This window comes from Chlorocebus sabaeus, chromosome 6, assembly GCF_047675955.1.
Source record: "Chlorocebus sabaeus isolate Y175 chromosome 6, mChlSab1.0.hap1, whole genome shotgun sequence".
In the NCBI taxonomy this organism is placed as follows: domain Eukaryota; kingdom Metazoa; phylum Chordata; class Mammalia; order Primates; family Cercopithecidae; genus Chlorocebus; species Chlorocebus sabaeus.
In genome coordinates, this window is record NC_132909.1 from 4,720,754 (window position 1) to 4,733,850 (window position 13,097).

At 46.2% G+C, this 13,097-nt stretch overlaps 1 protein-coding gene across 6 annotated transcripts in view; it reads right to left on the reverse strand.

Annotated features, from left to right (window-relative positions):
• Positions 1–1,290: 1,290 nt before the first annotated feature.
• Positions 1,291–13,097, reverse strand: part of ZNF331 (zinc finger protein 331) — a 42,375-nt gene continuing 30,568 nt past the window's right edge. For all 6 annotated transcript variants that reach the window (XM_007997953.3, XM_037991455.2, XM_037991454.2 and 3 more), the window contains 3 exons: positions 12,078–12,161; positions 10,258–10,384; positions 1,291–4,483 (listed from right to left, as the gene is read on the reverse strand). In XM_007997953.3, the coding sequence (XP_007996144.1) occupies positions 3,228–4,483; positions 10,258–10,384; positions 12,078–12,086 (1,392 nt within the window). In that variant the 5' untranslated portion in view covers positions 12,087–12,161 and the 3' untranslated portion in view covers positions 1,291–3,227. The remainder of the gene's footprint in view (positions 4,484–10,257; positions 10,385–12,077; positions 12,162–13,097) is intronic.

Below are 13,097 nucleotides of genomic sequence, written 5' to 3' on the forward strand. Positions count from 1 at the left end.
AAAGGAATCCTTTATCACAAACCCTCGTAGCAGAGCACATCTCCCCATACATGTGCGCATTGGACCTAGGGTGGATGCCTTCCTCCCAATTTCAGGAGTGTCCGACGCTGTCTGTGGAGCAGCTGTTCTTTCACCACTTTTTCTTTTCTGTTTTTGAGATGGAGTCTCCCTCTGTCACCCAGGCTGGAGTGCAGTGGCGTGATCTCAGCTCACTGCAACCTCTGCCTTCCGGGTTCAAGTGATTCTCCTGCCTCAGCCTCCCGAGTAGCTGGGACTACAGGTGCGAGCCAACACACCTGGCTAATTTTGTATTTATAGTAAAGATGGGGTTTTGCCATGTTGGCCAGGCTGGTGACTTCAGGTGATCCACCTGCCTCGGCCTCCCAAAGTGCTGGGATTACAGGCGTGAGCCACCGCACCTGGCCCTACCACTTTACTTTCTTAATAAACTTGCTTTTGCCTTACACTGAGGACTTGTCCTGAATTCTTTTTTTTTTTTTGAGACGGAGTCTGGCTCTATCCCACAGGCTGGAGTGCAGTGGCGCGATCTCGGCTCGCTGCAAGCTCCGCTTCCCGGGTTCACACCATTCTCCTGCCTCAGCCTCTGGAGTAGCTGGGATTACAGGCACCTGCCACCACGCCCGGCTAATTTTTTTGTAGAGACGGGGGTTTCACCGTGTTAGCCAGGATGGTCTCGATCTCCTGACCTTGTGATCTGCCTGCCTCGGCCTCCCAAAGTGCTGAGATTACAGGGGTGAGCCACCGCGCCCGGCCGCTGAATTCTTTCTTGTGTGAGATCCAAGAACTCTCTCCTGGGGCCTGGACTGGCACCCCTTTCCTGTAACAACTCTACTCCGGGCCCTTACCCCTTCCCCAGGACCAGTCCGCTCACCTCCCTCCCGCCCTGTCCCTGCTGTGGGGCACCGCCAGGATTTGGCAGAGGTGCAGTCTGCTGGCGGGGTTCCTTCTTGAATAGGTCATGTTTCAATATCCAACCAAGAGACCTGCTCATTTTTTATTTTATTAATATTTGACAAATAATAATTGCATTATATTGATGGAGTACAAGGTGACGTTCCGATACATGTATACAATGTGGAATGATTAAATCAAGCTAATTAACATCCATCACCTCACTCCCTTATCCTCCTTCTTTGTGGTGAGACATCAGAAACCGACCTTGTTACTGTGATTTTAATCTAATCATCCTGGTGACTGTCTACAGTGACGGCACATTGTAGTTTTACTCTACAGTTCCTTGAGGAGCAATGACATTGAATACACTTTCACTTACTTATTGGCCATTTGGTGATTTTCTGTTGAGACGTGCTTAAGTTTTCTCCCCTTTAAATTGATTTTTTTTTTTTTCAACTTGAGGGATTCTTTATATTTTCTATGAGAGTTCCTTTGTCGGGTGTACTGTAGAGCAAATATCTTCTTCCAGTCCCGTTTCTTGTCTTTCCCGTATCTTAACAGCATCATTTGATGAACAGAACTTTGTACTTTCGATGAAGTGTAACAACTTTTTATGTTTGCTGTGTTTTGTGTACTAAGAAATCATTGCATAACCCACGGTTGTGACAATAATCTCTTAATGTTTTCTTCTAGAAGGCTCAATGGTCTTTTCCAGACTCATTGCACCCACAGGGGGTTTTCTTGTAAAAATTCACGAATGGCAACACAAATGGTAGTAATGATCATAAAAACAACAGTTAATATTTATTGAACTTATACAATATTCCAGTTACACTTTCAAAGACTTTACATGTACCAAACATTTAATTTCCACAATAGCAGTCTCAGGTAGATGTGACTATCCTTATGTACAAATAATGCACAAGTGTCTGTGTGCCGGACAACGCACAGGGGTAGTGAGCCTTTGGCCCAGTGTCTCACAGGGAGGAGGGCGAGGGATGGTGGGGACCACTGAGAGAGTGGGTGCCATGACTAAAGGCTTTTTCACATGTTACATTAGCAGGGTTATTCCACAGATGCCATGGAATAAAGACAGAATGGTATCGGTAGTCTTTATGTATTCATTAAACTAACCTACTCAATAAAAACGTCTACACCAAAAACACAATCATTAAGAAAAAGTGATTTTTCCACAATTCAAATTTGCCTCTAGAATGACTTCTGATATTCTGTAAGCAGAAGAGTGATCAGTGGGCTGGACGCAGTGGCTCATGCCTGTAATCCTAGCACTTTGGGAGGGCAAGGCAGGTGGATCACCTGAGGTCAGGAGTTCAAGACCAGCCTGGACAACATGGTGAAACCTGTCTCTACTGAAAATACAAAAATTAGCCAGGCGTGGTGGTGCACTCCAGCCTGGGCAAGAGTGAGACTCTGTCTCCAAAAAAAAAAAAAACAAAACAAAACAGTGATCAGTGAAGGCTTTCTTATGTTAAACTGTACCATGATTTTTCCTCGTGTTGAGGAAGGAATGGATGTAGTCTAGAGGCCTTCCTGCATTCTTTGTACAGCAGTCCCCTCTCACCTGAGGGGAATACGTTCCAAGACCCCCAGTGGATACCTGAAACCACAGATAGTACTCTGTTTTTTTCTTGTACATATAGACGATACTATATACTACATTTTTTCCTGTACATACGGTATCTAAAGTTTGATTTATAAATTAGGCACAGTAAGAGATTACCAACAGTAACTAACAAAATAGAACAATTGTAACAATATATTGTCATAAAATTACATGAACGTAGGTATCTCTCTCTCCCAAAATATCTTATTGTCATGTAGATCTTAGCAACCTCAGTATATGATTTTTTTTCTTTTTCCTTATTGAGAACTTTCACCGTTTCACTTAAAAGGAAGCACTTTGTGGCTTCTCTTTGGCATATCCGAATCACTGGCATCACTGCTCTTGCTCTGGGGCCGCTGTTAAGCAAAGCAGGGACTGCTTGAGCACAGGCACTGTGATGCTATGACAGTCAGTCTGATCACCAAGACGGCTACTAAGTGACGAGCAGGGTGGGTAGCGCAGACAGCGTGATTGTGCTGGACCGAGGGACGATTCACAGCCCTGGCCGGGTGGAGCTGGACAGAGAGATTTCATCACGCTACTCGGAAGGGCACACCATTTGAGACTTACGCATTCGTTATTTCTGGAATTTTCCATGTAATATTTTTGAACTGCAGTGGACTGCAGATAACCAACTGTGGAACGCGAAACCACAGATACGAGCGGGCTACGGTGTTCAAGAGGCTCTTCAACTGTTGTGGATCCTCTGATGTTCTCGGAGATGGTTCGGGTGGGTACATGCCTTCCCGCATTCCTTACATTCGTAGGATTTCGGCCCACTGTGCGTTTTCTGATGTTGTGTAAGCTGATGGCCGTGACTAAAGCTCTTTCCACATTCTGTACACCCGTAGGGTTTCACCCCGGTATGAATTCTCTCGTGTTTCACGAGGCTGGACCCATAAATGAAAGCCTTCCCACACTCCTTACATTTGTACGGGGTCTCGCCCGTGTGGATTCTCTCGTGCTGAGTGAGGTGGTAGCCGCAGTTGAAGGCCTTCCCACACTCTGTGCATTTGTACGGCTTCTCGCCCGTGTGTATCCTCTCGTGCTTCACGAGGCTCGAACCCCAGCGAAAGGCCTTCCCACACTCCTTACATTCGTGAGGCTTCTCACCGGTGTGGATCTTCTGATGCTGAGTGAGGTAATTGACTCGAGTGAAGGCCTTCCCGCACTCTTGACATTCATAGGGTTTCTCACCTGTGTGAATTCTTTTATGCTGAATGAGGCTTGAACCACAAATAAAGGCCTTCCCACAGTCTTTACACTCGTAAGGCTTCTCCCCACTATGAATTCTCTTGTGCTGAATAAGTTTATACACACGGCTGAAGGTCTTCCCACAGTCTTTGCATTCGTAGTCTTTCTCCCCAGTGTGGAATCTCTGGTGCTGAGTGAGCTCATCACCACGCCGAAAGGCCTTTCCACAGTCTTTACATTCATAGGGTTTTTCACCAGTATGAATTCTCTTATGAATAACGAGGCTTGAGCCCCATCGAAAAGCCTTCCCACAGTCTTTACACTCGTACGGCTTCTCCCCAGTATGAATTTTTTGATGTTGAGTAAGCTGATTGCCCCAACGGAAGGCCTTCTTACATTCTTTACATTCATAAGGCTTCTCGCCAGTATGGATTTTCTGATGTTGACTAAGTTGATAGCCACGACTAAAGGCCTTCCCACACTCCTTACATTCAAAGGAATTCTCCTTATGATGTCTCTGATGTGGTCTAGGAGGGGTACCTTCTCTAGTAGCAGGCCTTTTTACATAATTGATGATCATTTGATTGACATACCTCCCTCTCGAGCGCTGTGGTCTTTCAAGCGTACCTTCACATATCCAGTTACGGCCAAGGGATTTACTTCTTCTATCTGAATTCCTTTTGGAAGCCCTTATTTCATGAATGTTTTTTTCTGTAGGTAAACTCTTATTCTCATATGCTGACTCCAAATCTGGGAAAAAAGAACATAGTTTGTTTCCTTTAGAGGGACACAAGTACAAACAAACCTAACCACAAACCAAAAACTTGTCTAATAGTAATAAAAATTAGCCAGTAGAATAAATGTGAATCACCCAGGGCTCTTGTTAAAATGTAGATTCTATTTCTGGCACAATACTTAATGAGAATTCCTTGGAGACATCTGTTTTAAAGTCAAACATGAAAAAGGTCCCCACAATTAGTCCTATTATTTCCTATTTTGAAGATGAAAACAAGTATTTGTAGATGATGTGATGATATACTTGGAAAATCAAAGAAAATCAAATATAGAAGTACTGTAACAAAACAATATGCAGTTGGATAGCTGTGTGTAAAGCATTCTGAAACTGATACACATATATGTCAGCAGTATTACTAAAAGTAACTGGGTAAAGGGCTGGGAGTGGTGGCTCACGCCTGTAATCCCAGCACTTTGGGAGGCCAAGGCAGGCGGATCGCCTGAGGTTGGGAGTCCGAGACCAGCCTGACCAACATGCAGAAACCTTGTCTCTACTAAAAATACAAAATTAGCCAGGTGTGGTGGCACATGACTGCATTCCCAGCTACCTGGGAGGCTGAGGCAGGAAAATTGCTTGAACCTGGGAAGCAGAGGTTGCGGTGAGCTGAGATCATGCTATTGCACTCTAGCCTGGGCAACAAGCATGAAACTCTGTCTCAAAAAAAACCAAAAAAACAAAAAACAGGCTGGGCGCGGTGGCTCACGTTTGTAATCCCAGCACTTTGGGAGGCCGAGGTGGGCGTATCATGAAGTCAGGAGTTCGAGACCAGCCTGGCCAACATGGTGAAACCTTGTCTCTACTAAAAATACAAAAATTAGCTGGGCGTGGTGGTGGGAGACTGTAATCCCAGCTACTCAGAAGGGTAAGGCAGGAGAGTCGCTTGAACCCGGGAGGTGGAGGTTGTAGTGAGCCGAGATTGTGCCACTGCACTCCAGCCTGGGTGACAGAGCTAGACTCCATCTCAAAAGAAAAAACAACAAAGAAACAAACCCCATCTCTACTAAAAATACAAAAATCAGCCAGGCATGGTGGCATGTGCCTATAATCCCAGCTACTTGGGAGGCTGAGGCAGGAGAATTGCTTGAACCCGGGAGGTGGAGGTTGCAGTGAGCGACAGAGAGAGACTGTCGGCAGGGCACGGTGGCTCAAGCCTGTAATCCCAGCACTTTGGGAGGCCGAGACGGGCGGATCACGAGGTCAGCAGATCGAGACCATCCTGGCTAACACGGTGAAACCCCGTCTCTACTAAAAAAAAAAAAAAAAAAAAAAAAACTAGCCGGGTGAGGTGGCGGGCGCCTGTAGTCCCAGCTACTCGGGAGGCTGAGGCCGGAGAATGGCGTGAACCCGGGAGGCGGAGCTTGCAGTGAGCTGAGATCCGGCCACTGCAGTCCAGCCCGGGCGACAGAGCGAGACTCCGTCTCAAAAAAAAAAAAAAAAAAAAGCAACTGGGTAAAAGAATACAACATTCAAAAGCAACAAAAAAGATAATCTACAAGACTACATTTAATTAAAAATGTGAAAAAGTTTAGAACAATAATAAGAAAAAGTTTAGAACTTGAGCATCAAGAAGGAGGCTAACTGCAAAGGACTGAGAAACAGCAAACGTTTAAATCTATGAGTTCATAATGATACTACAAAATGTTAAATGGCCAGCTTTGGAGCATGCTAGGAAACCAATCCTCTATTATAAAAACTGACAATTGGCTAGGTGCGGTGGCTCATGCCTGTAATTCCAGCACTTTGGGAGACTGAGGCAGGTGGATTACTTGAGCTCAGGAGTTCAAAACCAGTCTGGGAAACAGCAAAACCCTGGGAAGCAGCAAAACCCTGGCTCTACAAAAAAAAAATATAAAAATTAGCCAGGCGTGGTGGTGTGCACCTACAGTCCCAGCTCTTCAGGAGGCTGAGGTGGGAGGATGGCTTGAGCCTGGGAAGTCAAGGCTGCAGTGAGCCCAGACTGCACTACTGCACTCCAGCCTGGGTGACAGAGTAAGACCCTGTCTCAAAAAAACAAAAAACAAAAACAACGTAAAAACCAACAAAGGAAAAGAGCAAAGTTTTTATCCTCGTTATCCAATATGAACAGTGCCACTGCATGAGCAATTAGCAGATGAAACAAAGCTTCTCTTTAAATTATAGGCTAATAAATCAAGGGGCAGTGATAGGCACGCAGCATTTGAGCCCCAGTGTAACGAATGTGAGCACTGCCAATGACCGCCAACGGCAAAGAGCTACAACCAGATACTAGGTGCCTCATGGTGGAGGTACATGACCAGCACCCAGGAAGCGGTATTGCCAACACCTAGATAAAAGAAAAAGAAAACGGGCGCTTAAAGTGGGGCTAACCCACTTTCAGGAATGATGAAGGGCAGAGGATCACGTCACCTCTACCCCTGCTACTAAAGGCGTGGCCCACAGACCCACAGCACCAGCAGCACATCAAATGGGGTTAAATATGAAAGGAAAAACAAGGTGACAGGGAAATGGGGTGAAGATCAAGTTCGTGGTAAGTTTTTTTTTTTTTTTTGAGACGGAGTCTCGCTCTGTCACCCAGGCTGGAGTGCAGTGGTGCGATCTCGGCTCAATGCAAGCTCCGCCTCCCGGGTTCTCGCCATTCTCCTGCCTCAGCCTCCCGAGTAGCTGGGACCACAGGCGCCCACCACCATGCCCGGCTAACTTTTTGTATTTTTAGTAGAGACGGGGTTTCACTGTGTTAGCCAGGATGGTCTCGATCTCCTGACCTCCTGATCTGCCCACCTCGGCCTCCCAAAGTGCTGGGATTACAGACATGAGCCACCACGCCCGGCTAAGATCTTTCTTTCCTAGAGGCTTTAGGCCTGAACCTTTGGAGAAGGCTTCTCCAACACCTCAGGGTGTGCCCGTTCCCTGCCCAGCGGGGATGCCCTTTGTACGGGTGGCTAACTGGCTCTCACTTTCCTCGGTATTGTTGTCTTGTCTTTTCCCTCACAACCATCAAGGCTCTTTCCCTTAATTCTGTAAGACAGTACATCTGGCTTAGAAATGATATGCCCTCCTTTAAAAAAACAAAATGCTAGAGGACATAGAACTTGAGGAAAAATTTCAAGCTCAAAACTTTAAAAATTCTTTAAAAATTATTTTTATTTTTATTTTTTGAGAGGGAGTCTTGCTCTGTTACCCAGGCTGGAGTGCAGTGGTGTGATCTCGGTTCATTGCAACCTCCACCTCCAGGGTTCAAGCAGTTCTCCTGCCTCAGCCTCCCAAGCAGCTGGGATTACAGGCACGGCCACCATGCCCAGCTTTTTGAAACTTGCTCTGTTGCCCAGGCTGGACTGCAGTGGCATGATCTTGGCTCACTGCAGCCTCTGCCTCCCAGGTCCCAGTGATTCTCCTGCCTCAGCCTCCTGGGTAGCTGGGATTACAGGCACACAGCACCACACCGGCTAATTTTTGTATTTTTAGTAGAGACGGGTTTTCACCATGTTGGCCATGGTCTTGAAGTCCTGACTTCAGGTGATCCGCCCACCTCGGACTCCCAAAGTGTTGGGATTACAGGCGTGAGCCACCATGCCTGGCCTTAAAAATTTTTTGATTATTAATCAAATTTATAACAACCAGAAGTCAAAATGCTATTGAGCCGGGTGCAGTGGCTCATGCCTGTAATCCACCCTCTTTGGGAGGCTGAGGTGGGTGAGTTGCTTTAGCCTAGGAGTTCAAGATCGGCTTGGGCAACATGGCGAAATCCCATCTCTACAAAAAAACACAATAATTAGCCGGGTGTCGTGGTGTGCACCTGTGGTCCCTGCTACTCAGGGAGATGAGGCGGGAGGATCGCTTGAGCCCAGGAGGTTGAGGCTGCAGTTAGCCATGATGGCGCCACTGCACTCCAGCCTGAGTGACAGAGTGAAAAAAAAAATCTCATCTTAAAAAAAAAAAAAAAAGGAAAGGAAACGCTATTAATAAAGACTTTATAAAGAGAAAGGAATAAAGAACAAACAGGAAACTAGATAGGTAGGGAAAAGGTCATATTTTATTTAGTTAGTTAGTTATGTATTTTTCTGAGACAGATTCTTGCTCTGTCGCCCAGGATGGAGTGCAGTGGCGTGATCTCAGCTCACTGCAATTTCTACCTCCCGGGTTCAAGTGATTCTCCTGCCTCAGCCTCCCAAGTAGCTGGAAATACAGGCATGTGCCACCACACCTGGCAAATTTTTGTATTTTCAGTAGAGGTGGGGTTTCACCATGTTGGCCAGGCTGGTCTTGAACTCCTATCCTTGTGATCTGTCCGCCTTGGCCTCCCAAAGTGTTGTGATTACAGGAGTGAGTCACTGCACCCGGCCTTATTTTTCACTATTTTTGAGACAGAGTCTCGTTCTGTTGCCCAGGTCGCAGCACAGTAGCGCGATCTTGGCTCCCTGCAACCTTTGCTTCCCAGGTCCAAATGATTCTTCTGCACCAGGCTCTGGAGTAGCTGAGATTACAGACATGTGCCACCATGCCTGGCTAATTTTTATATTTTTAGTAGAGACAGGGTTTTACCACGTTGGCCAGGCTGGTCTCTAACTCCTGACCTCAAGTGATCCACCCACCTCAGCCTCCCAAAGTGCTGGGGATTACAGGCATGAGCCACCGCGCCTGGCCGAGAAAAGGTCCTATTTTAAGTTTCTGTAGGCATTATGCCTGGCGCCAAGCGGGACATGGCAGCTGGCAGGATGGAACCTGGGGACCAAAATTGTTAGATTTGATTCTAGCTCCTGCTCCCTCTGTCTGACCACACCACTTTGTGCCTCAGTATCCTCATCTCCAAAATAGACAATGATTGTGCCTATCTCATCTGCTTGTGAGAATGAAATGAAATGTACTTACACACACAGTGCTTAGAACAGTACATGGTACAGAGTAAGCATATATATATATATAAAATACGTGTATATATGTGTGTGTCTGTATATATATAAAACATATATAAATTCCTATTTGTTTATTTATTGTTTTAGCGATGGGGTCTTGATCTGTTACCCAGCCTGGAGTACAGTGGTATAACTATAGCCTTTGACTCCTGGGCTCAAGTGATCCTCCTGCCTCAGTCTTCTGAGTAGCTGGGATTACAGGCAGTGTCACCATAGACGGCTTAGCTATCAATATCATTGTTGTTATTTTGCTAGAAGAAAAATAAGTTTCCAGAGATGTATACAAGATATTGTCATTCAATGTTTAACTCAAAGTTCAGGGATTGTAACTTCCAACCTCACTTCGGGTATGATACGTAAGACATGAAATACGCCCACTTTGGTTTTATACAAATTCTGTTTGTCTAATCTACTCTACTTCAAACATATAGGCTGCTTTACTAGAACAATTCAGGGCACTGTGTCCACGTGTTTTCCCTAGATGTGGGTCCCTAGAGTACCACAGACCACCAATAGCAATTTGGGTATAAACGTAACCTCATAGGACAAACTGGTTCCTCTGAAGATGGTCATGAAATAAACATCCCAGAACTCCAACACATTCCACGGACATTAAGGAAGAGAGATGATTACAGGGGGAGTCGATGAAGGTGGGAAGGTAACCAACGGATGGGAGGGGAAGGTGTCTGATGCTCATGGCCACACCAGCAAGGCTCAATACATTCCTTGGGAACAGGAAGAAGAAATTCAACTAGTTTCTTGAAAGATGGTCCTGAAATTCACAGTGGAGAGCGGATATTCCAAGAGGCAGTCTAAGTTATCTGACGTGTGCAACTCACCCAGTGAGACCAAGTTACTGTAGTTCTCCAGCATCACATCCCAGTACAGGTCCCTCTGAGCAGAGTTCAGGCAGGCCCACTCCTCCTGAGAAAAGTCTATGGCTACATCGGCGAATGTCACCAAACCCTGAAACAGAAACCCACATATGCATGATGAAATGAAAAGAAACAGCTTCCAGATGAAGGAGACAAGAGGCCCCCTCTGGGTAGGGTGAACACCTGTGACATGGGCAGGGGGCGGTAAGGACATCAGCGTAACTGTGATGGAAGCAGAATGCCTGCATGCCACTGAAGAGCTCTGCCGCTGCAGAGAAAATGGCTTGTACTGTGCAGAATCCTCAATTAGTCAAACCTGCCGGGAAGTAGATAAAACAATCCAAGCTTTCTTCTTGTTGACAAGCAGTGTCTGCTATATGTCTGCCTTGTAAGTTCTCAACAAGTGTGGATTCCTACAGCATTTTTTCTTTTAAGGGGGGAAGAAAAACCAAGATTTTTGTTTAAGATCTTTTATTTTAGAAAATAGGGTTTGCCGGGTGTGGCAGCTCACGCCTGTAATCCCAGCACTTTGGGAGGCCGGGGCAGGTGGGTCACCTGAGGTCAGGGGTTCGAGACCAGCCTGACCAACATGGAGAAACCTCGTCTCTACTAAAAATACGAAATTAGCCGGGCGTGGCAGTGAGTGCCTGTAATCCCAGCTACTCAGGAGGCTGAGGCAGGAGAATTGCTTGAACCCGGGAGGCTGAGGTTGCGGTGAGCCGAGATTGCGCCACTGCACTCCAGCCTGGGCGACAAGAGCGAAACTCTATCCCAAGGAAAAAAAAAAGAAAATAGGGTTTGCATGTTTGAATGTTTTCAAGCCTCAGGTTCATCATGCCAAACTACATTTTAAGCAGTCTTCCTTTTAAGCATTTAAAAAAATTCCCACACAGGTTAAGTCAGACTGTTCATTATAGTTATTCACTTAGGTTGACCAAAACACCTAAGGCTTTCTCCAATTCTGGGGTATGCGATCATCTCCTACTTCCATACTGGAAGATCTTCATGTTTCTTACCATCCCCAACCCAGTCTTTCCCCTGTTCCTGATTTTTTTTTTTTTTTTTTTTTTTTTTGTATTTTTAGTAGAGACGGGGTTTCACCATGTTAGCCAGGATGGTCTCGATCTCCTGACCCTGTGATCCACCTGCCTCGGCCTCCCAAAGTGCTGGGATTACAGGCGTAAGCCACCATGCCTGGCCCCCTGTTCCTGAATTAGAGGATAAGGATGTCAGATGATTTAGAATCATCTTGCGGTCTGAGAGATCCATTCAATAATAAAATTTACCCCCCAGCTTCCCCGGCAGGAACACGACCTCTGTTCAAAGGTCCTAATCACAGCCCCAACCCCTTCCAAAAGTCCCATCAAGCTTGGGATCTGAGCACATAATAAGACCAGTGAATATGAGCGTCCCCTCTTATCTACGCAGAAAGCACGCTCAGTGGAGGATTCGTTTCTCACGTGGTCAAATGGGACCAACATATCTAACTCATCGAATCACGGACTTGACTTAAATATGTCCCTCAAAGGACTTTGCTACCTCACTGCTCCAACATTACCCTGGCCCCAAAAGGGAGCAAATAGGAGATACTGAATCACGTGCTCTGTGATTTCCCCAAAAGGCAATGCGGAGTTATATGGCATTATCATTCACTGGAACAGAAAGAACTGGGAAATAGGTAATTATGAAGAGCTTGACTAGATAAAAGGCTTCAGATAATTCACAAGCAGATGCACCAAACGCAAATCTCACAGCTCAAGAAGGAAAGAGAAATACACACTTACCTGGGCCATTGTTTTAGAAATGAAGAACTGATCAGTCTTCTTGGGGTTTCCACTGAAGAAGACACAAACTCTGAGAGGCTAGAGCTAGGGGCGGAAAAAGAGAGATTAAAACCAGGTGCACCCGGGGTCCCCATATTCCCCGGGGATGTGATATGTAATATGACCTTTTGGCTCCTGTCTTGGCTTCCCAACACAAAGACATAACCGTGACATATCTGGGAAAGGTGAAGAGTATCATGGATCAGGCTGGGCGCGGTGGCTCACGCCTGTAATCCCAGCACTCTGGGAGGCTGAGGTGGGCGGATCACGAGGTCAGGAGATCGAGACCATCCTGGCTAACACGGTGAAACCCCGTCTCTACTAAAAAAATACAAAAAATTAGCCGGATGTGGTGGTGCGCACCTGTAGTCCCAACTACTTGGGAGGCTGAGGCAGGGGAATTGCTTGAACCCGGGAGGTGGAGGTTGCAGTGAGCTCAGATTGCGCCACTGCACTCCAGCCTGGCAACAGAGCAAGACTCCGTCTCAAAAAAAAAAGAGCATCATGGATCAAACCTAAACCAAGCTCTCAATGAAACCTCAGGAAACCTAGCTGCACGCAGCAGAGGAGGCTTTACTTTTTTTTTTTTTTTTTTTTGCCTCAAAGACAGGCCCAGACAGTTTAACAGGAGGACTTCATTTCTGGCCAGCTCCCTATCGGGGACTGATGGGTGGGATGTAGTAAAGAATGTGGACTTGCCCGAAAAGTAGTCTGGCCTTTGCCCTCTGGTGCTGAAAGTTAATCAATATTACATCTAAGAGGAGCGTCTTTGTTTCTGATGGGGGCTTGCTGCGCCAGAAATACTAATCAAGTGACTCAGGGTAGGAGCTCTCGGTCATGCAGTACCAGCTGACCTGGAAACTGACCTTAACCATGCAGACAATCAACCAACCAACCAGTCAATCATGTCTACACGCTGAAGCCCAATAAAAACTTCCAACATCAGAGCTTAGGTGAGCTTCCCTAGTTGGTGACAGTTGG